At 59.9% G+C, this 23226-nt stretch overlaps 1 protein-coding gene across 1 annotated transcript; it reads right to left on the bottom strand.

Moving 5' to 3' along the window:
- Positions 1-4219: 4219 nt before the first annotated feature.
- On the bottom strand, positions 4220-23221 carry MMP15 (matrix metallopeptidase 15; the record flags this gene model as incomplete). The annotated part of the gene is made up of 10 exons (XM_077751282.1): positions 4220-5038; positions 6336-6451; positions 6539-6688; positions 7565-7704; positions 8083-8336; positions 9203-9364; positions 9705-10012; positions 11298-11426; positions 12094-12242; positions 23102-23221. Coding segments are annotated over 10 exons (1995 nt in total), but the record flags the coding sequence as incomplete, so codon positions are not given.
- Between the last annotated feature and the right edge of the window lie 5 nt (positions 23222-23226).

A 23226-nucleotide genomic window follows, 5' to 3' on the forward strand; every position in this document is an offset into this window, starting at 1 on the left:
TCAGGAGCCCTTGGGGAGAAACCTCAGTCACGGTCTGGGAAGAAGGGCTGGTGCCGAGGGGGAGGGGGGGCTCAGCAGCTGGGAGGGGAGCTGGTGGGACAGGAATGTCCCTCCTCCCAGCACCTGTCCCTAGCCTTGGAGAACTTTGACCCCATTCCACAAACACTCCTGGAGAGAAAGGCAAGGAGGGAAGCCTCCTCAGTGCCCATCAGGTACCTGCACCTAAAACAGGGATGTTAGTAGCAAACTATCAAGAATCTCCATGGGCTGGGGGCTGTTCTGAGTGTGTCCAAGGCTTCGCTCAGTCAGGCCTCACAAGTGTATGGAACAGGCATGGCTAGCAGCCCCGTTCTACAAATGGGGAATCTGGGCTCAGAGACTTGAAGCGCCTCCCTCAAGGACACACAGCTGGTGAGCAATGGAGCCACGATCAACAACTGGGTGGGTGCCTGTAAGGGTGGGCAAGCTAGGCTTGGAGACAAGCAATGGTCAGGACACGAGTGCTGGTGAGCCAGCCGAGGAAGGAAACTCAACTCCCTGGAGGAGGGAGGGTGGGAATCTGGAGAAGGCAAGCCTTTATCTGAGCCTTGAAGGACCTACACAATTTAGACAGGATAAAATGTGCGAGGAAGGGTTTTCCAGAAGGAGGGAACAGCATAAACAAAGTCACAGAGGCAAGCAAGTGCAGGGGACATTTGGGACAGGACAAACAGCCCAGCAGGGTCCCCACCAGTGCTTTGGGGGCACAAAGCCACTTGAGCAGTGGGAGGAGGGTGGTATTACTGTGCCCTGATGCCCAGAATCGCCAGCATTGGGGGGAATAACTGAGGGGTGGCTCTCCCCAAACCACGGGTAGTTTCAACCCGTGAAGCCACACAAGGAGGCCAGGGGGTGAAGCCTGACAGCCTTGGGCCCCAGAGACAGGACTGGCGGGTGTGCAGGCATAGAAAGCCTTGCTCCTCTTGAACCTACGTGGAGGAGGCGGCTGCAGTCTGGGAGGCTATGGATGGACAGGAAGCCGGCCATTCCTTCCGTGAGCCAGAGAATGGCCTCTGTGTGAGCCACAACAAAAAGGCTTTTCTGCCAAGTTGGAGGGGGAGGAAGAGGCCAGTTGGCCCCTGCCCCAGCCTGAAAGGGGGCTCTGTTGGTGGCCCTGGGGTCTTCGATGCCTAGAATGTGTGGGGAGGGAAGGCCAGGGTGGGCAGGGGCCTCCTATCCCTCTCTCCGTTCTCCAGCAGCACCAGGGTGAGCTGGGCCTGAGCTGCTGTGCAACACAGTCTGTCTGGGTTCTTCTCCCAGCACGGCCTTCCCTAGCTGTGTGACATTAGCCAAGTCACTTGACTTCTCTGAACCCCGCTCTTCTCACAAGTAAAATGTAAGTGGGGGAGGAGTGTGCCTGTTACCGAGCAGTTGCCGAGTGCCAGTCACCATCGCCAGCCCTGTCCGGCCACCCATCCTCCATTCATTCCCCCAGCGACCCCTGGGCCATCATGGCACCCCCTCCACTGAGGTGCGAGCACCCTCAGCAGCCGGCTGACGTCCAGGATGTTCTAGACTCAAACTCCAAGCTGTGCAGATGCAGAGGCAAGAAGTCTGGAAGGAACATGCCTCACTGTCGACATTGGCCTGGGGGACTGGGAGACTGACATGTTGCTTCCTTTTGTGGATCTCTTAAGTCGTAATTATCTTACTTGGGAATTAGCTAAATGAGGGCTGTGCGGCCCAGGGTGAGTTTAGGCACAGCCACATTAAACAAAACCAATTTAAAGATGCAGGTTCCTTTTAATCCTGGTGGGGGAGGGGTGTCAAACTGCACCGCAGGGCTCTCTGAAGTCAAGTCAGAGACCTTCACACTCCTGAGCCCCAGAAAGACAATAAATGGGGCTCCCCAGAAGAGCTGTTCCTTCAGCCATTGGGTTTCTTTGAGATTTTACCAGGGAGCTCAGGGTGGAAGTCTCCTGAGGCAATTTCCTGAGGAGCTGAGGTCTGCCAAGTCCCTTCCCCGGCCTGCGCCCTGAGGAAGAGGTCATGCATCCTCTCCTTTTTCACCCCTGTGCCCCCACCCCTCCACCTGCCTGGTGACCTCTGGGCTTCTGGGTGACCCGAAGGCTTCAGGTTTCGGGCAGACCTGGGTGGGGCCCCGTGGCTTCTGCCACAGCAAAGCCAATGGGATGGCGTCTGCCCTGGCCCCCATGCTGACTGCCAAGGCCGCTGTGGTGGGGGAGCTCCCAGGCCATTTCCTAGCTGAGCCTGAGAGGCCTTTGGGGCTCCTGAGGCCCAGCATTTCCTACTCTCCTCAGCCAGTTTCCAACACAAAGGGAGGAAAGGGTGGAATCCAGGGGGCTGGGGAGGAGGTGGGCAGCAGAGGGGAAGGGGGGGCCTGCAACACGTTGATAGACCCTGCCCGAGTGTCGTGGAGGCCGGGCCCGCTCCATGGCTGGGGTGGAACCCCGCTGGAGCTGACCATTGCATTTCCGGGGGTGCGGGCCGGTACCTGATAGCTTGACCCAGAGGGTGGACTTGGGGTCCGAGGCTTGCCAGCCACGCTCAGACCTGAGGGGCAGCGACCCTTCCGTCTCCTGCCCTCCTGGGCATCATCCGCAGCCTGCCCCAAGTGAGATTTTCTGCTTCTTCTAAGATGACAAGGGCAGATCTTGGGTGCCCCTGCCCCCCCCCCTCGCCGAGCTGAGCAGGTGGTGAGGGGAGCTTTTCAGTCCAAGGCAGCACCATTCCCATCTCTTTCCTCCAGGCTGAGTCTTCGGGCCGCCCAGAACCCTGTCTGGATGGGTGGAAGGGCTGAGTGGCCTGGCATGGCTTTTCCACCCCTCCTGGACACCCAGAGTGTGTGGGAAGCCGCGATGCCCTTTCTCACCATGAATAAATGTCAAGTAAATTCTGTGCTCTTTCTCTTTTCCACCCCGGCAGGGCTAACCCCTGTCCCCTGCCTCACCTTCATGCAAGGCAGCCACCCCCTCACGCTTCCTCTGACCTCTGCGCCTCCCAGGGCCACTGGGAAGGAGCCACCATAGACCTGGGAACAAGGTCCCTTCAGCATGGAGGGCAAGTTCCCTAATCCCAGCCTGGACTCACTCATGTCACCCACAGCCCCTCCCACTGTAAGGTCCAGCCCAGGGCCTCTCACAAAGGAGGCCACACTTGCCGGCTGTACAATTTAATCAGTGCAGATTATTTACAGAAAGAAATGTATGAGGGTGGACACTGACCCCCACCCTCCATCCCTTGGCTGGCTCTCCAGTTCTGAGGATAGAGGGGGGAGCAAGCCGCTGGACCTGTGATCCAGGTCAGCCTGTGAGAAGCCCCTCCCTCCAGGAGCCTCGGGGATCTGGGTGGCAGACCCGCGTGCCCCGGGCTGAGGGGAAGCAGAGGGGACAGGGCCGGCTGTACAGTACCATTTCCACAGCAGCTTTGCCGCCTGCTTACTTTGGGAAGGAGAAGAAGGAGGAAGTGCCTCTGCCCTTAGGGCTGAGCCAAGAAGGAGAGTCTCCAAGGTCACAATGGGCTCCTCTGGGGGCTCCCCGGCCACATCCCAGTCTGTGTGAGGGATTGAGCTGCTGGCCTCTCTCCACGGTGGTGTACCCCTCCCGGTGCCCTGGGCGACAGGGAGTGGAGGGGAGGGACCCCGGAGCCCGGTGTGTGGTGGGCTGTGGGCACCCATCAGCCTCCTGCCTCCCTGGGGCAGCTGGGACCCCGGCAGCTGGTGCCTGAGGCCCGTGGGGTTCTGAGACCCCGAGGACGGTGCTGTAGGTGAGAGTGGGTGGGAGGAGGCCCAAGGAAGGAGCACAAGTGGGTCATAGCTCAGAGAGGAGTGGCCGGGGGCTGGAAGCCCAGCCTTTGGGTGGGGGGCGAGGCTCTGGGTGGAGGGGCCTCAGCAGACCCCCTTTGGTCCTTGGTAAGGCAGGCCAGGAGGTATGGGCTCAAGCGGTATGTGGGAGCTGGGCACTGCGGGCCCCTTGGCTGGACGGGGGTGGGGTGGGTGTCTTAGACTCGAGAAGCCTGGATTACCGGGGTTGAGAGAGGTGGGCTGGGAAGGAGCCAAAACTCAGTATGACTCATGGACAGCAGGCCACCTCACTCTTCTGTCCCTGTGGCCTGGGGCTGCCCCTGGGAGTAAGCTCTTCCTAAGGCAGAGATTCAGGTGGGTGGAGACTAGTCAGCACTCCTTCCCCCCCCCCGCCCCCCCGAGCCTCCAGAGCNCCCTGTCCAAGGCAGAACTACATTTGGAAAACTCTAACCCCTGCCCTGATGGACTGCTGCTCCTAGTTGGGGAAAGTAGAAACAAATACTCAATTAGTGTGCAAAAAAAAAAGAAAGAAAGAAAGAAAGAAAGAAAGAAAGGAACGAAGGAAGAAAGAAAGGAAGGAAGAAAGAAAGAAAGAGAACCCTGGGCATAAATAAACAATGGGGCAGGGCTGGCAGGGATGTTGGAGGGGCCCACCCAGGGGCTGAGGGAGCCACGGAAGGCTCGAGCAGTGCCCCCAGGAGCGTCTTGGAACCACAGGCGCCGCCAGCCCGGGCCGTTAGCACCGTGAGGAGCGGCCCGGCGGGCGGGGTCACACCCACTCCTGCAGAGAGCGCTTGCAGTAGAGCAGCATGCGCGGGGCGCCCTTGCGCTGCATCTGCACCAGCGCATAGGTGAGGCCCAGGATGCAGAGGAGCAGCAGCAGCGGCGGCACCAGCACCATCACCATGTTCACTGTCCGCGTGACCTCCTCCATCTGCACCACCACTCGGCTGCCCCCGTCCTCATCTGTCCCTTCCCCAAAGTCCCCCTCTCCGCCACCCGCGCCGGCCTCGCGGCCCGCATCGCCCTCCTCGCTGTCTCCGCCCGCCCCGGGCTCTGCACCCCCGTCGGGGTTGAAGGGCTGACGGGCCACATCGGGCCATCGGGGTCCCGTGTCCACGTGCTCTTGGCAGCCCATGAAGTCCCGCAGGATGGATTTGGGGTAGCCCGGCTCCATTCGCAGGCGCTCGTTGTCAAACTTCCAGTACTTGGTGCCCTTGTAGAAGTACGTGTAGGCTGCGGGGCAAGCAGGGAGTGGCGTCAGGCCGGGCCCCACCGGCAAGCCGGCCAGGTGACCCTCCAAGACCAGCTTGAAAACACCCACCCTGGGGGCACCTGGGTGGCTCAGGTCCTGATCGCACGCAGGGTTGGTGAGTCAGAGCCCCACCTGCGGCTCTCTGCTGTCAGCACAGAGCCGGCTCGGGATCCTGTCCCCCCGCCCCTCCCCCTCTCTGCCCTGCGTGCATGCTTTCTCTGTCTCTCTCAAAATAAATAAAAACTTAAAATAAAATACCCTCCTTCTCACCTGCTTGCCTGAGCATTTTCAAATCTGCCCCCTCTCAACTTATAGGGGCCAGACCTGGCTCAGAAAGGGGCAGGGTTTGGGGAACAGGCCTGACTCTTTCCTGGCTGGGGCAGCCCACGAAAGGGTCTTGCAGGGTCTCGCAGCCTGCCACATAAGGGCTAAGGGGGGGGGGGGCTGCTACCTTGTCCCAGGACTGGCTCCACCCCACACCAGAGGGGCCAGTGTCTTGCTCAAGGCCACACAGCCAGCCTGCAGTGGACTTGGAGCAGAGCCTAACATCGCCTTGGATGAGCTCTGTGGCCTTGGGCGCTTTGCCCATGTCCCATCAGCCTTGCGAAAGGCCGAGTCTGAACTATGATTGAGTCTATACTCTGCTGATCACAATGACATCAGAGCAGTTGCATAGCGACGCTGGAGCACACAGACGCCCCGTGAGCTGCCTAAGCACTGGCACAGCCAGTGGGGTCTCCCCTGAGCCTATGAATCCAGAACCTGAGAACCAAGACTAATGGTTTTTCTCAAGTTTCCCGGAGACCCTGCTGGAGAAATAAAAGCCATGGCTCCCTGGGGCTCAGTTCTATGACAGAGGTCAAGCTTCCTTTCCAGGCCAGGTAGGTGGGCACCCTGGTAGGACTCTCGCCCCCCACTGCTCTGAGCCAAGCTAACCCCCTCTCAGGCTTCCAGCTCCCTGTGGGTCGCCCTGGAGGGAACAGGGTAGTTCCAAGTGCCCCCTCTGGACACAGGCAGACCTGGGCTGGACTCTTGATTCCCCCCAACTTTCTAGCTGTGGCATCTGGGGCCCTTTACTCAAGCTCTCTGGTTAATGTGACCGTCTGTAAAAAGGGGATAGAGATGGGGCAGGAAGGACCAGGAGAGTCATGCTCTGGAAGCCCAGCCCAGGGCCTGCCACAGCTGCTCCCCCACACCTGCCAGCAAGGCCGGGGGACTGCCGTGTGTGGAGGAGGGGATGGCGGGGGCTGGGCAGGCTGCAGGGGGTTGGCCCAGTACCTGCATCGCTGCTCAGGAAGGCCCCTTTAGGGGAGGTAGGGATCCCCTGCCACACACTGATGGGCTTAGGGTAGCCGGGGTCTCCACGTTGAGTGTCCTCATTGAAGCGCCAGTACCTGTGACCAGAAGCACCAGCTGTGGGCCCTCTCCAGGTAGGGGGGGTTTGGCTGGAGCCTCCTCCCTTTGAGGGGGACGGTGCTCACCTGTCCTCTTGGAAGAAGAAGGTGTGACCTGTGGGTTCCCACCAGATGGCCGTGTCGATGCGGTCGTAGGGGATGCCCAGGCCATAGCTGGTCAGCGGCTGTGGGTAGCCGGGCTCCAGGTTGGCTTCTCGGAAGAGCCAGTAGCGATCGCCTGCAGGAGGAGGGGGCTGTGGGTGAGGGCAGGCCTGGTGCAGAGGGGTGTGTGAGGGAGGGGACACAGGGAGTGCTGTCCTGGGCTTACACATCCACACACATCCACTGCCACACTTACCACACACACACACACACACATGCACAATCACACTTACACCTTTATACACAGGACAGGCACTGACCCCAACACACACGCCATGCAACTCATTTGCACGTCACACACACTCAGTACTCATGGGCACCTGCAACATAACTCATTTGCATACATACAAGTCACTCACTCACACCTGTACCCACACCACATGGTCACACTATAAATGGCCTGCCTTCCCATCCACCCCACCGCCCCCATACACAGTTCTTGTACAGAGGGAGGAAAGAGGGGGAGCCCTGCCTGGCCTCTGGGCCCCGGGGGCTTTAAGTGTGGGCTCAGGCCAGCTGGGCTAGGGACACAGCTCATCCACGGGGGGGCGGGGGGAGGTGCCGCCCTTGAGGCCCTCCCCAGGGAGGCAGGCCCCAGAGGGAGGGCTGGTGACAGGGGGCTCCATTGTCCCTGCGGACAGACCACAGAAATCCTGTCTGGGTGGGCTGGGGGGCTCTTGCCTTATGCGGAGGGGCTGCAGGAGGCACAAGACACAAGGAGTCACGTGTGGAGCCTCTGTGCTCCAGAAAATGGACGCTCAGCTCCAGTCAGAGCAGCAGCTGGCCCCCGGGGGCCCAGTTGCCCGTTGCCACATTTCTATCTCCCCTGCCCCACCCCTGCCTTGACTCGTCTCCCCCCAGTGTGGACATGCAATTGCTTTCACTGGGGCAGAGGCGAGGCCAGACGTCAGGGAAGGAAGGCTGCCCAGCCCTCCCGCCCACCCTGGCCTTCCTTTAAAAAAGACAAAACGTCCATCTTGGCGCTCGTAGGCGGCACTGATGTCACTGGGCAGACCACGCCAGAAGTGCCCAATGGGCATGGGATAGTTGTCCAGGACGCGGTTGTGCCGGACCCGCCAGAACCAGCGGCCCTGGGGGGGCGTCAGTGTAAGGGGGACAGCAAACTCGCTCCCTCACACGGGGGTGGGGGGGGCTCCTCCAGCCGCCCCTTCCCAGGTCAGGGAGACCCACAGGGCTGGCTCGGAAAGCCAGGGCGGCACAGGTAAGTGGACCCCAGGCGGGGCGTGGACCCCTGCACTCGTGGTGTAACGCTGAGCAAGTCCCCTGTCCCCTGGGCTGGTTTCTTCTTGTCTCGGGTCAGAGGGCTCCCCAGGGGCTGCTCAGTGAGGCAGGGGTGGGGGTGCTTGGGCAGCCAGGTGGGGCAAGGCTCCAGGGGTGGGGTGTGGGGGCTGCTCTCCTGCTCTGAGACTGGGCCAAGGGATTAGGGGAGACAGGGGCAGGGGCCAGACCTTGAACACGAACATCTCCCCACGCAGCATGGCTACTGTGTCAAAGTCCCCGTCGCAGATGTTAGGGCCATACTGGTCAGGCCGTTCCGTGGCTCGGGGCTGCACTGGCGGGCCTGGCTTTGGGGGCCGCTCTGGCTTGCCGCCTGGGGGCGGTGGCTGAGGGGGTCTGGGAGGCCGATGGTCTGGCCGGCCCGGTCGCCGGGGAGTCACAGTGGGGAGAGGCCGGGTGGGCTGTGGCTGACTTTCTGGGGTGCCTGCAGAGCGGGGTGGGGGGAGTGGGAGGTCAGAAGGTAGCCCCTACTCAGAACCAGAGGACTCTGGGGCACCCAGCCCGGAGAGACATGTGCCTCGGCCTTGGAGCCTGCCCCTTGTCTGTCCACAGCCGCCCCCTCCCCCACACCTGCCACCTCCTCAGGAGAACCTCTGTCCTCCTCCAAACAGCTCTCTCCCTCACCTCCCCACTCTGGACCCCTGAGGCTGCCCCTTCCCCCACTTCCCCTTGGGGACATTTCCCTCAGGACGAAGAACATGGCTCTGACCTCTGCCAAGGGCCCATCTTCTTACCAAGTTGCCGGGGACAGAGTGAGGGAGTGTCTGTCACGTCCTCAGCAAGGCAAGCACCGCCAGCCCTAACGAGGGGCTCCGTGTGATGCTGAGTGCGAGCCTGGGCCCACAGAACCTGTCCTCAGCCCTCACCACTGGAGGTCTTCTCGGGTGGGGCCCGGGCTGATGCCTGCCTCCAAGCCACTGGGAGGTGAAAGCCAATGACACTCGCTGGCAGGCCTGGGGCAGGCTTGTGTTGGGAGCCACAGGAGGAGGACCCCAGGGCATCTTCTGTCTAATAAGAGAATCACTGACACTGAGGAGGAAAGGAGGGGTCAGCCAGGGGCCTTGGAGACCCCAGCCTGGAACCACATGAGGGCCCTGGGGTCGGCCAGCCCTGCCTGTGACTTCCAGCACCACCACTCACTCACTGAGTGAAGTGGACAAGTCGCTAATCCTCTCTGGGCCTGCTTCCTCATCTATACAACAGAGAGAGCAGTGGCGCCTATGCCTCTTAGGGCTGGGAGCAGGGAGCTGGTGTGCAGCGCCCGCCGGCCGTGCCCAGCTGCCCGCTCACCATAGAGCTGCTGGATGCCCCGGAGGTCGTCCTCGGGCAGCTGGAAGCTGTCGGTGTCCATCCACTGGTAGAACGGTGCCATGATGGCACTGGGGTTGCTGGAGTGCTCCAGCCCCAGCGCGTGGCCCAGCTCATGCACAGCCACCAGGAAGAGGCTGTTCCCTGCAGAGGAGGCGGGTGGCACAGTCAGCTCTGGCCTGGCCCAGGCCCTGTGGGCTGAGGCCATCAGAGGCCGCTCTCAGCAGAGGCTGGGCTGCTCTGACTGCTAGGCCTCAAACTTTCCCATCTGAGAAGTGGGTACAACGCTCCCTCCCTTTCCCTACCACCCACTGGAGATCATGGGACAACAGCCTGAGACACTGAGGGTCAGTGTTCTGGAGAACTGCACAGGATGAAGCTCTCCCCTCCCAACCCTGTCGCTGCTGAACCTGACCAGAGGGCAATGCCCAGCTCCGGCTCTGCCACTCCCCTGCCCTGCCCTTCCCTGGCAAGGTGTTCTCACCATGCAGGTCGGTGCTGGAGAAGGTCCAGGGCTCATCTGCATCGAAATGGGTATCCCCACCCAATCCAGGGCCAGGGAAATAGGCATGGGCCAGAAAGCCCCCCGTGCCATCAAATGGTGAGCTGTCGCCATGGAAGCCAGAGGCAAAGAGTACCATGATGTCAGCCTCCTTCTGCCTCCGCAGCCGGATGTCTTCATAGGGCACCTCCTGGAAGACCAGGGGCGTGGCCTGCTCCCACACGCGGAAGGCCCTCCGCACTGCCTCCAGCGAGTGGTACCATCCCAGCTTCTCTGTGTAGTTCTGGATGCTGCAGGTGGGCAGGGCGACAAGGGAGTGAACCTGGGGCCCACTGGGGTCCACTGTCCACTGCTAGCACCCACCAGATGGGGATGAGGGCACACGGTCGCAAGGAACACACGTAAGATCTGAGCTGGTTTGTGGACAGTACCTGTCAATATCAACCACTAGTTTATTCTGATGTGAATTTGAGAAAGAGAACTAACATGCCAAACCCAGACGTTCATTAGGATATGGCTAACCGAGGTTGCATTGTATCCAATTCATTTAAATAAGAAAACCACTAATAAAAGGACAGGTGCTACGAAGCTAAGAGAAAGAACTAGACAGTTGGATACAAATGGCTGAAGTTTAGGAGACACAGGCCAAATGGTTCTGGTTATTGCAGGGTCAACCTGTCCTGAGTTCAAGGCTGGGCTCTAACGTAATTGATGTGACCTTGGGCAAGTGATTTAAGTGTTTCTGAATTTGAGTTTCTTTGTCTGTAAAACGGGGGAAAGGAGAGTAGCGCTGTCATCTTAGATTAAATGAATTAGCTCGCGTGGAACATGGGCCCTGAGTCTGCATGTGATAAAAGCATGAGGAGGCCTGTTATTACCCACATAAATCAGATTCAGCTTCCGTGTGCTGGACAGATCTCCTCCCTTAAAAGCTGGTGGGGCCATGAATTCACTCTGGGGTCCTGGGGTCTAAGTGGCCGCAGGAGCGGCTCTTCCTTAGGAGACAGAGCTGCAGGTGGGGCCGTGGCTGGACGAAAACAGGGAGGGGAGCCCTTGGGGATTGCCACATGGCCCAGGGCTCAGGAGGCTTTCTTGCCACAGGACTCAGCAAAAGGAGGAAGGTGCCTGAACTGGGGTTTTGCAGGGGGCTTGCTGCCTGCGCACCTGACAGATGCCTGGATTCCAGCACCTTGTCCACGCCCCGCCCCCCCTTAGATGCCAGAAGCCCCGTGCCCTACACTGTGGAGGCCCCCAGTTTGTACTGGTATAGGAACTCAGCTGTGAGGGCTGCTGGCAGATGGGGAGCGGGGAGGGAAGGAGGATAGAGCGGAAACAGCTCCAAGGGTCCTGACCTTCCTGGGGGAAGACTCCCCAGGGTGTGCGGCTGATCTTGTCAGCGTGGGAGCAGGGTCGGACTGTCTATGCTGGGCACCCCGGGGTGGGCTTCTGGGAAAGGAAGCCTTCCAGACAAGCCCACTGGGACGCCTGAGGCCTCAGCCTGGGACAGGGGAGGAAGGAGTGGTCTCTGGGCGATGCCGTGGGAGGGAGGCTGCCCTGGACAGCCGCAGTCCCTACCTGAAGGTCAGGTGGTGGTTATTCCACTTCCTCCCGGTGAGGGCGTAACGTTTCCGCCGACGTCGCAGATTGGCTTTCACGCGCACCCCAAACTGGTCTGGCACCCCACAGCGGGGTCGCTTCATCCACCTGGGTCGTGGGCGTGGAGGGGTCAGCCCAGAGCCTGCCCACATCGGCTCTGCCTCTTCCAGGCAGTCCACCCTCCTTCCACCCTTTGGCCTTGAGCCTCCAGCCGCCCTTTGTATGGGTGTGGTGGGCGTGGGAGACGCTCTGCGCTTCAGTCTCCTCATCAGAAAACCAGGCGCACTGACCTCAGACTGGAAGACAGAGTGCCCAACAGGGGCTCACCTTCGTGGGGTATCACCAGAATCACCCAGGAATGGGGGAGTTACCCCTGAGGCCCTGTCCTTGCTATGTTATGCTCAGTGTGTGCTCAAGGATGTGGCTTTGAGTCCCATCACCCCGCCAGATTCAGAGCAGAGCTGAGGCCTCGTGAGATGTCTCATCCAGGGCACATGCTGCTCACCCTCCCCATTCCTGTGCCTGTGGCAGACATCACTAATCAATCGCATGCTGCTCGCTGACCAGCCACATTCACCTCCGGAGCTTCCACAACATGAGGTGTCAGGCGGCTGCTCCCAACCAGTCCGAACTAGCATGGAAGACCAGACCACTTGCCATCTCTTATCTAGGTCACTCGATTCTGGAAACTCCACCTGCCAAACCCTTTCCGGAGCAAGCCAGAAAGCAGGCAGGCGCCAGTGGGCTCGGGGAAGGGCCCCCTGGAGGGACTCACGCCTTGGTTTCTTCATCAAGCACGCCAGTGATGGGAATCCCATAGAAGCGTTGCATCTCGGCGAGGGCTGAGGCCAGGATCTGGGCAGAGCGCATGGTGGACATGTGGCGGCTGGGCTGGGGCAGGTAGCCATAGAGCCTCAGCCAGTTCTGTGAAGGAAAGGCCACGCTCGGTCCGCATGTCTAGCACTGCTACCTCCAACCACGCACGGCCTGCGTCCGTCCACTGCCCGCCACCTGCACCATCACCCTGTCGGAGCCGCCACCGCCTCCTGCGACAGTGGCCGTGTGAGCTTCTGTGCCGCTCTCTCTGCTTCCACCTCCTACGGTCTGTTCTCACACCAGGAGCCAGAACAAAAGGCCTTTACAAGTCAGGTCTGGTCAATCTTCTGCTTAGAATCCTCCCAAAACTTCCCAGCTCAGAATAAAAGCCAGTTCTTACAGGAGCTGCCAGGCCCCTCACCCCCTGCCCCTGCCTCAGCTCTTAGACCTCACTCCTCCCACCCCCCACAGGCAGGCATACTCCTGCCTCAGGGCCTTTGCACTTGCTGTTCCTGCTGCCCAAGTGCTCTGTATGGCTCGCACCCCCATTTTCTCCATCTGTGCTGCAACCTCACCTTACTGGAGGGGTGTTCTCTGACAACAGAATGTTGAAAGAAGACCCCCATCTGCTATACCCTTGACCCCTTCTCTTTCCCTGTACTTGTGACCATCTGACACATTATATATATCTCACTTAGGTGTTTATTGTTTGTCCATGAGGGCAGTCCACAGTAGCTGTCCTTGACTGGCCACTCCAGGGTGGGCCCCTACCACTCCTGACAGACTCTTGAGGCCCCACCAAGTAGGAAAACCAGCCCCTTGGCACTACTCCCTGGCAGACCCTAAGCCTCCTAGAAGCATAGCAGATGGATTCAGGCAGCCTATACGGGCCCAATAGGGTGGGCCAGAAGGCCTGAAGTCCAGTCCCTGCTTTGCCCCAAAGGCTTCGTTCTCTCTGGGCCTGAGTTTCTCAGGGGACAATGGGGTTACCAGGGTCATGACACTTGAGAGAGACAGATCTGGGAAAAGCAGCTGGCACACAGTGGGGGCACCTGTCCCCTTCCAGAGTTTGCTGGGCAAGTCTTGTCTTCTCCTCCATTTGTCTGTCTGTCCATCCATCCACCCACCCTGCCAAGTCTTTCTTATGTGCCAGGTACCATGCCAGCTGGAGGCTGTGGAGGACCACGGGAGAGGGGTGCTGACCTCCGGGTTCACAGGCTCCCTGGAGAGACCCGGTGTGCCCAGAGAGGGAGGGATTCACATCTGCAAGTCTGTGAGCAGATAGGATGGTCACAGTCACAGCTGGATGATGGGATCCCCGAGGAGCCAAGCTGAACTGGGATAAGACTTTACCCTGGCTGTGAGAGCATAGTGACCTTCATGGGAGACTGGTAAGCACAGAGGCCAGGGACTGTGTGAGCCTTGACCACATGGAAGTGTCCTTTGCACCTTTCCTGGCCCACCCTGGGGCCTCTGGGACCTCTACCCACTGAGTGAGGGCACCTGAGGCCTGCTCTCTGAGAGGCTCCAGAAGATTAAAACTACACATCAAAGCCCCATAAGGCAGGATGATGGCCAGATGTGGTGGCTGCTGTGGACCACTAGCTGGCCAGGGCCACGCCCATATCTGCCTGCCACCGGTGGCACGTCCAGCTCCTCAAGCACTTGCTCCTCAGTGCCCCCCACCAGCCCCCGGCACGGCTGGGTTGCCCACACAGCCAGCGCCACAGGGCCCAGGTTACCGCTGGAGGGCATGGCTGTGGGTCCAGCTTCCGGCCTCCCAGGGCCTGGGGACCCGCCACAGAACAAGGAGGCAGAGACATGGAGCTGGCAAACAACCGTCTGCTCTGGTGGCAGATCTGGGGACAAATTGTGCCCCCGCCACTTCTGAGGTGTGGCCGCGTGCCTCCCGTGCTTCGGCCGTGGTCAGTGAACGAGGGTGCTGTGCTAGGCCCTGCCTCATCTCCTGGGTTTCTGTGAGGGTTCAGCTGGGAGTCCACACGACTGCTTGGCAACGTGCCGGGTAGGGAAAGTGCTCAGTAAATGTATTATTAATGACAGAGGCCTGTCTGGTTGTCCGTGGAGCGGCAGGCTTCTGCCTCGACCAACGGAGTTGGAGGGTCCAGGCTCCAGCAGGGCCTAAGTGCCAGGCAGCCTCAAGTGAGGGCAAAGCGGTGGCCTCCCCCACCAGCCCTCCTCACTCACCCCTCTGGCCCAGGGCTCCTTCCCTCAGCTCCACCGGACACTGGCCGTGCCGCGGACACCCTCCCTGTTCTTCCCAAGCAGGGCAAACCTCTCCCGGAGCCCTGTGTGTGTGTGTGTGTGTGTGAGGGGCAGGGCGGGAGGTCCACCGCCCATAATGGACAGTTTCCCTGAAGAGGCGTGGAGGGATCTGGAAGGCAAGGCCAGGACGCTAGCCCGGCTCTGGCAGCGCGAGGAGGTGGGGGGAGAGGTGGAGCTGCCTGCTGACGGATGAGGGCGCCTCTACATCACCTATTTGCATAAGGTAAAAATATCTCACTGGAGCGCAATCACAGGCCACCAAGGGGCTGATTAGCGGTGTCTGCAGAGTGACAGAGGGAGGGCAGGCAGGGGAGGCTCAGGCTGGGGCCCTGGGGAGGGAGAAGGAGGGGGCTGGGCCTGTCTGCAGGGAATAGCTCTGGAGCCCAGCAGAGCCCATGGGGCTGAAGGGTCCCTTTCACCCCGGAGGCAGCTCAGGGGATGCCAGGAAGGCCCCAAGGGGGCCTGTGGACCCTCCTTCCCACAGACAAGCACCCTCTGTGTCTTAGGGAAGCCAAGAGCTCCCATCTCAGTACTGGCCAAGCCTTGAACCCTCAATGCCCTTGGCCCCGGCCAGGCTGAGAAGCCAGGCTGAGAACCAATGGCCTGTGAGGGAGGCTCAGCAGATCTGTCTCCCTCGCCTGGGCCCAGAGCAGCAGAGCCCCAGACGACAAGGCGAAGAAGCTGCCGGAGCCTGCCTGACTGGCAAACTTGTGCTCAGGGCTGACTGCCAAGTGCTGATCAGTCTAGAGCCCCTGGAAGGCTGTGGGCTTCTCCTCTGCCCTGTGTCTGGGAGGATGTTTCTCTCCACCCTACTCCTACTGCTGGACTCCATGCGACAAGTCCAGGAGGTGAGGACACGCAGGGAAGAGGGCATGAGACAGGGGTGCACAGGTGGGTGGCAGGGGCTGCTTGTGCCCCTCAAGGCCCAGCTTGCTGGCAGCCTCTGCCACCACAGGCCAAACATGGGTAGCGATTCCCAGGCTCGTGACCGGCGTCCCAGTCTCAAAGTTGGGGAGAGGCTGTGTTCACGCCCCTGCCGCCCCTACTGGTGACTGTAAAGACCATCCTTTATGCAGGTTGCCTCCTTTCCTTCCTTGTTACCTTGATTCTCACAGGTGGGGTAAGCCAAGCAGGTGAAGCTTTGTTTCTCAGGTGGGGAAACTGAGGCTCGGATGGGTGGGGAAGCAGCAAAGTAGCGGACCTCCTCCATGAAAGCCGCCGAGCAGCTGCTCTCCATGAGAGCCACAGGGTCCATGCAGAGAGACCCCATCCACCCGAGTTCTTCCTTGAGCTCCAGACCCCATCCCATGAGTATGCATAGATGCTTTAGGTGCTGTCTAGCCCCAGGTGCGGAAACGTGGGGCCATCAGGAGTTGAAGTGGGGAGATTCCTGGCCCCCTGGCTCCTAGGTGAGCCTGTAAACGCAGTAGCAGAAGGCTGGGAACCTGCGGTGGGCCGGGCAGCCTACTCTTATCGACCCATTCAGTGCTCACAAGTACCCCATTCTCATTATACAAACAGTGAGGTTCTGAGATGGGGAGTGGCCCACGCAGGGTCACACAGCTGGTCTGGCCAGAACTGGAGTCCATAAGCAGTGCTACTGGCCAGCTGTCTGTGAGGTAGCACCAGCTCCTCTCGGCCGAGAAGCAGGGCCCAGAGTAGCAGTGGGGGAGGGCATCTGTCCTCCCCACACCCCCATCTCTGGCTGGGGCTGGGCGCTGGGCCATGTCAGCAGGGCTGCCCACCAGGACTGCTGAGACAATGCCAAGGTAGGCCCGCAGGGAGGGTATGTCTGCGAAGGAGCCGCGGATCGATACTGTGCATTAAGCGGCTGTGGGGGGCGGGGTGAGCTCCCCGCTCCGCTCCGCTGCCACCACAGCACCTCCCTCGGACTCAGATGGCTGGGGCCCCTCCCACCCAACCTTATCGGACCCTGGGCGATAACAGCCAATCTCTGCTGCGCTCTGCCCTGCTCCTGTCACCCACGGCTCTCTCTGTAGTCCAGGCCAGCCCTGGCAGGGTCGCCAGCCAGGCACAAAGGCATCTCGTCAGGGCTGCCAGCGACGGACCCAGACCTTCCACGGTGTGAGGTCCTCATCGAGCCATCTCCCTTCCCTGGATCCTGGGCTGTGGGCTCTTGGGAGCAGGCCAAGGCCTCGCTTGGCTCCACGCTCTCTCTACACTCCCAGCCTTGGGCACAGAGCCAGTGCTGAAAGACATCTGTAGTCCTGGGGACCCTGCAGACCAGAGCATGCACCCTGGGCCCATCGGGCCCACCCTCTGGGGATCTGACCTAGGAGCCCATTCACCGTCTAGGTGACCCAACCAAGCCCTAGACTCACCCAGCCTGAGACTGGAGGGGACCTCAAGGCCATCAAGTCCAGCTACATCCTGGAAGCCTTTAAGGCCCATAGCTGGGCCCATGACTCAACCAGCCTAGGAGAGATGGGGTGCCCACTGCCACCGAGGTAGCCCATTCTGTCTTTGGGCATCAGTGACTACTGGAAAGCTCCTCCTCAGGCTGAGCAGAAATCTGCCTCCCGGTGACACCTGTCCCTTGGTCCTGACTGCTTGTCCATGTAACAGGCCTTCAAGTGATGAAGGGGGACTGATTAAGCTTCTCGGAGCTCCCCATTTTGTTCCTTCCTTGCAAAATGGGGTTGACATTATCACTCCCCACTGCCACCCAGGGATGACAGCACAGATGACATAGACCCAAGGCCAGTGAAGAGAGGGGGCACCACACCCTCTGTGCTTGGTGGATCCTTTACCTTTCGAGGCAGCACGATCCATACTTAAGCAGTTCCAGAGGAACACACTTGCTTACTTGGGGCTCAGGCTGACCCCCTCCCCCACTATGTGAAAGCTGCAGTTGGGGAAGGGGCTCTGGGTGGCTGGGAGAGTAGGAGGGCTGGGGGACTGTCCCGCCAGGCAAGCAGGAAGGAGTGGTCACATGAGTCCCTGCGCTTCTTCACCCTGCCCCTTCCCAGCCTGCCCCTGCAATCCTTAACCTGGAGGAAAAACCAGATAGGTCCTTTGGCCAGTGGGCGGGGTGAAAGAGCCCTGTTTGCTAGTGGTTTCGGGGCTGGCTCGGAGCCAGGTCCTGGGGCCTCACCTGGAAACTTTCCTGTAGATGTTGTCCATGTAGATAGGGCTGTAGATAGGGCTGCTCACGGGGCAAAGCCTGGGTGGCTGGATTGGCAGGGAAGGGGAGGGCTAACGGCATGTCTGGCCCCATTTCCCACCCTCCTTCCCACCTGGCTCCAGCCCAGCGGGCTCCCCATGGTATGGCACCTCGCAGCCATTAACCCAGCATGTGGCCTGGGGGCTCAGCTCCAAGCCAGACCAACTGGGTTCAAAGCCCAGCTCTGCCACCCCCTGGCTGGGGAATTTGGGGCAACTTTTCTCACCCCCTAGTCTCAGTTTCCTCTTCTATACAGTGGGGTAATAATAATCCCTATACTTGCAGAGGTAATAGCAGGATTAAATGTGAAAATGCTTACAGAACACCCACAGGCCATGCCTAGGATATAACCAAGTAGGTTGAAGGTGCTCAAAAATGACACCTGATCCTCACTGGGCCTCATATGAGGACCACTGGGCACAGCGTTCAGCATTTTACACACAAATGTACTGGATCTCCCCAGTAACTGCATCCAGTAGATGCATATTAATATTCTCATCTGTAGATAAACAGAAGCTCAGAGAGGTTTTCTAACTCGCCCAACAGCAAATGCCATTTGCTTCTCATTGTTACTGTGTTTGGCTACCATTTTGCAAGCGCTTCTTTCATGCCCAGTGCCATGCTCATAAATGCTCAGCGTGAAGCTGGGCTTTCACCGCTCCTGGTGGCAGTCACTCCTGGGAGGACAAGACAGTTCTCGGGGCTAAGGGCCAGCAGGGAAAGCTGACCTGCACCCTGGTTTCCCAATTCTGGCAGTTGGACCATCAGACGGCTGTGGGATGAGAAGCATCTCTGAAGACTGGCTAATGGCTGGTACCTAGGTCCTCAACTGTCTGTCCAGATATCAGAGATTGAGTTGGGTCTTCTTGCTCATTTCTTGCTGTTCCCACAAAGGAAATGGAGTCTGGTAAGAGGCATCCTTGTCTGTCTCTCTGATCCAAGCCCAGCTTGCATACCTATGCTGTTTTTGCTTGGGGGTGAAAATCTGTGCTACCTCCCCCAAAGGGCCCAGTGCATAGCCACTGGTCTCCAGGCATCCCTGGAACCAGCATCCTTCTGGGGAGCGGCCTCATTTGAGCCCTGAATCAGGGAGGCCCATCCAGCTAGAAGGCAGCTATGGTGTGCTGCAGGCTTGCTTACATAAGTGTTCATGAAGCCACCTTCGGGGCCCTGTGGAGTTGACCTGTGGAGTCCTCTCAGGACCCTTTGTGGTGGACAGGATCCAAGCAGATAGCCCCTGACTCCTCTCTGCTTCTGCTGACTCAGAGAACACATCTCCACATCCAAAAGCAGAAGCTGGCCATGGGGCGTGGCCTCCGCCTCAGTGGCCAGCTGTGCGAGCCACATAAATCTTGGGATGATATGTAATATGCCAAATGTCTTAGTCTATCCAGACTGCTGTAACAAAAATACCATAAGCTGGGAAGCCTACAACATTTATTTCGCACAGTTCTGGAGGCTGGCAGTCTATGATCAGGGGGGCAGCCCCGGTGGGTTCCGGTGAGGGCTCTCTTCCGCGTTGCAGACTGTCGACGGCTTGCTGTGTCCTCACAAGGGAGCTTTCTCTGGGTACCAATCTCATTCATGAGGGCTCTATCCTCATGACCTAATTACCTCAGAGACCCACCTCCTAATACCATCACCTTGGGAGTCAGGTTTCAACATAATGAAGAGGGGGGGGGGGGCGATATGGAACCTGTTCAGTCTAGAGCACCAACTGTAATCAGTGGTGACCCGCAGCAGCCACTAGAACTGGCCTCGGGCAGAGGTGATGATGGCACTGGACCCGGAATAGAAGGGGCCAGAACCAAGAGCCTGGTAGGGAGGGGCTCTTCCATGCCTCCCTACCAGGCAGTGTAGCCTTTCTGAGATGGCATCAGAGAACACAGGCGGTGAGTGCTGTGGTTCTTGGCGGAGCTGGCTGTTTCTATGCTGTTCCTTCTGCTCCTTGGGGCGGGGCAAAGGAAGGCTTTCTTGTCCAGGGCTCAGAGAGGCCAGGTAGACACACAGCTCAGACATGCACACGCCAGGCTGTTCTCTGCATGGAGGCAGCTGACTGGCTGGACCCTGGGGCGGCCCGACAGAAGGGCTGGGCATCAAGGGCATGGCCCAATCGGATGCCAGGTCCCTGGCTGCACCATCAGCCCGGTTCTCTCTGGGTTTTGAAGCAGAGTATGGAGAGGAGTGGTCTGTTAGTAGTCAGAGAAGAGACTGAAAAGCAGAGACGGGAGGGAGGAGAAAAGATTCAGCTTCTGCAGGTCCCCGATGACAAGGCCCTCACATGAACCCCTTTCCTTGAGGGTGGGCACAAGGGACCTTTGCAGTTTCTGCTCCACAGTTAGGAGAGGGTACTACAAAGAGCACCGGTGGGGCCCCCAGGGGCCAGCTCGGAAGTTCGGGCAGAGATTGGAACACAGGGAGCCTGGGGCTTAGGCTTGCCAGTCAGCCCTGAAGGTCAAATTCAGAATTCAAGGTGATCTGCACCCCTCCTTTTGCTCATCTGCTCAGCCACCACCCAGGGGCAAGGAAAATGTCCCGTACCTGGGTGTGTCCAGATTTTAGTGGTAGTGACACCACACCTGTGAACTCTGGCAGCTGAGTCACTTCCATGGGGCGGGGCGGAGAGCCTGAAGTTGTGCCTAAAAGGGGTGGGGGGATGGGGGGAACTAGAGAGTCTCTGGTGAAAACCAAAGGCACTTATGCATCTCAGGTGCTGCAGCCAGAAACAGCAGGACCGAGATCCAAAGGTGGGGGCTGGACTCTCTGTGGGGAGGGAGTCCAGGAGCGCAACTGGCACCCCACTCAGGCAGAGCCTGGGTCTACACAGCCATTCTGGGCTGGAGCCTGGGACTTGACACCCAAAGAAGTGAGTGGGACAGGGCAGTGTAAATCAGTGGTGCCCCCCGCCTCCCGCAAAAGACAGCCTTCTCTGGGCTGAGGTTTGGCAAGTGGCAGGTGGCAGCCAGCTCCTCGCACATGCCAGGCTCCCTGATTCCTCAGTCTGGTGAAAGTCCTGTGGCTTCTGTCCTGGGAGAGGGAGAGGAGGGGGAGAGGGGCTGGCCTTGACTCAGTTGCCAGGCTGCTCAAAGAAAGGTCCCAGCCATGACCCGACCTGAAGTCTGGAGCTATGAGTGTTCTGGGGTGAGGAAGAGAGCCTTCCTCAAGGCAGGGAGTGTGGGCCAGGCCCAGGAGTCTCCCATGCAGGTGCTCAGACAGTACGGGCCTGGGGACAGTTCTGCCATGGCCTCCTGGCAAATGGGCTGATTGCTGAAGTCATTTGACTTTTTGGGCCCAGATCTAGAGAGACTTAACAGACTCTAAAGAACGGCCTGTATTCCAAGGCCAACTCCAGTTGTTGGTACAGCCCACCTGCCTCCAGCCTTCCGTCTACTTTGGCTTCCAACATCGAGGGTCCTTCCACCCTCCAGAGTTTCTTCCAGCAATGACCTGACCCAAGTTTTCCCCCAGGAGTGGGGCTGCAGGCCAGTCCCCCCTAGCCAGTGTCACCACAGGCTTAGGGTCATGGTCTGTGGGCACTCAGGTCGACAGTGCAGGCCTTGGGCTATGGGTACTCCCTCAGCTGCAATAGGAGGGGGTGATGGAGGAGCAGAAGCAAAGAAAAGTCCCTCAAACCACAAGTCCCAGCGCCGCAGCTCCTGACCATCCAGGATGCCAATTCAGAGACATGGCCACCAAGTTCTAGCTTGATCTATAACTGCTTCCTGTGCAGAGATGCCATTCTTTTTTTTTTTTATTTTTAAAATGTTTTTATTTTTTTAAATTTATTTGAGAATGAGAGAGAGAGAGAATGAGAGCAGGGGAGGGGCAGAGAGAGGGAGAGACACAGAATCTGAAGCAGGCTCCAGGCTCTGAGCTGTCAGCACAGAGCCCTACATGGGGCTCTAACTCAGACACCTTCAGATCATGACCTGGGCCAAAGTCGGAAGCTTAACCAACTGAGCCACCCGGGTGCCCCCTCAGAGATGCCATTCTTAAATAGACTGTGAACTCCTCAAGGGTGGTCTATGACTTGCAATCCTTTGGTCCTCCACTCCACAGAATAGTAGGTGGGCCCAATAAGCACTCTCCACCCAGTACCTGGGTGGGGGTCCCCACCAGCAGAAGCTCCCTATAAGCCCCTGCCTGCCCGCTCGTGTAAACTGGGGGGCAGCTGGACTGGGCACGGTCTGGGCTGCCATTCCACCTCCCATCAAGGCCTGGCTCCCTGTAGCTTGGCCTGGCCAGGCCAGGGAGGGAGGGCAGAGCAGGTGGGGAACTGGCTGGGAGGTGTAACTTGAGCCAGGAGGAATTCCCTGCCCTTCCTCCATGCTTTTATTAAAGTAGGGCGGGGAAGGGCAGGCTTCCATCGGAAAAATCTCCCAGGCTGCCGGGGGAGGTGGGGAAGCCGCGGGGAGGCTGGGAGGGAGCACTAGCCCGGCTGCAAATAGAAGGCACGCAGCTCCGGGAGGCTGCAGGCCGGCCGAGGGGTACCGAGGCCCCAGTCCTCCGGAGCCGCCACAGTGGCGGGTCTCTCCTCCCACCCTCTCACTCCTGCCCAGTCTACCCCTCTCCTAGTCCCGGGCTGGGAGTCGGGTCTTAGAAGTTAGGACAGAACTGACCCCGCTTTTGCTGGGGCAATGAAGCCGGTGCCCTCACTGTCCATGCTCGAGAGGACGGCGCTGGGTGACCCACGGAACCTGCGTGGGGGACTGCGGGTGGATGCAGATTGGACCCCGCTCTATGCCAGGAGGCCGCGCCTGGTCACCTGCCCCACCGATCCCGAGACGGGGCTCCGTAGGGACGTCAGGCCGGCTCCTGGTGAAAACGTGCGGAGTCCGCCCTTTCCGAACCGGGCATTGGCCTACGGGCACTAGTGGGAGGAAGCCCTAGGGGAGACAGGGTCTCTCTTGGACCCACCTGGTCATGGGGCGGCTTCCGCGCAAGAGCCCAAGAAAGTCGCCAAAGCGCCCCCGCAAAGCGAGACTACTGTCTCAGAGGTTCGCACCCCTTCCCCCCCATCCCTGCCCACTGAGCGCACGGCTAGCTGTCACCCAGACCAACGGCTACCGAGGCGGGAGAGCTGCCTGCTCCGCCCGTGGTCCCCGCCAAGGCAGCCCCCTCCCCACTTGCAGAGAACGTCACTGCGCGCCCAAAGGGCTCTCGAGGAATCCGCCGCCCGGAGAGAGGAGAGGAGGAGAGCGAGGGCTGGGGGTAGCAGAAGCGACTCAGGGGACGCGGGCTGGGGCGGATCAGTGCCCGGGGTAGGGGCAGAGAGTGGGCGCGAGCCCTACGCCCCCCAGGATTTGGGATGAGGTGCGCCGCAGAGGGTGAGCTGGGGAGAGGCAGTTTGCCGGGCTCCATTCTTCCCCGCCCCCCATCTCCGGGACGGGGGCTAGTCTTCGGGCCCTCCACCCCTGGCCCCAGGCTGCGGGCGTGGCTCCCTCCCTCCCAGCCCCAGAGCCCCCACACCGCCGCAGAGGGGCCGGGCGGGGGTCCTTACCTCGGCGTTGACTTCTGCGTCCTCCACCGCTGCGCCGCGGCCCAGGCAGCCCAGAAGCACCAGGAGCAGCGGCAGCAATCGCGGCCGCGCCGCCGCCTCCCGGCCGCCCGGGAGACTGCTCGCCC

This window comes from Crocuta crocuta, unplaced genomic scaffold, assembly GCF_008692635.1.
Source record: "Crocuta crocuta isolate KB4526 unplaced genomic scaffold, BGI_CrCroc_1.0 scaffold124, whole genome shotgun sequence".
NCBI lineage: Eukaryota > Metazoa > Chordata > Mammalia > Carnivora > Hyaenidae > Crocuta > Crocuta crocuta.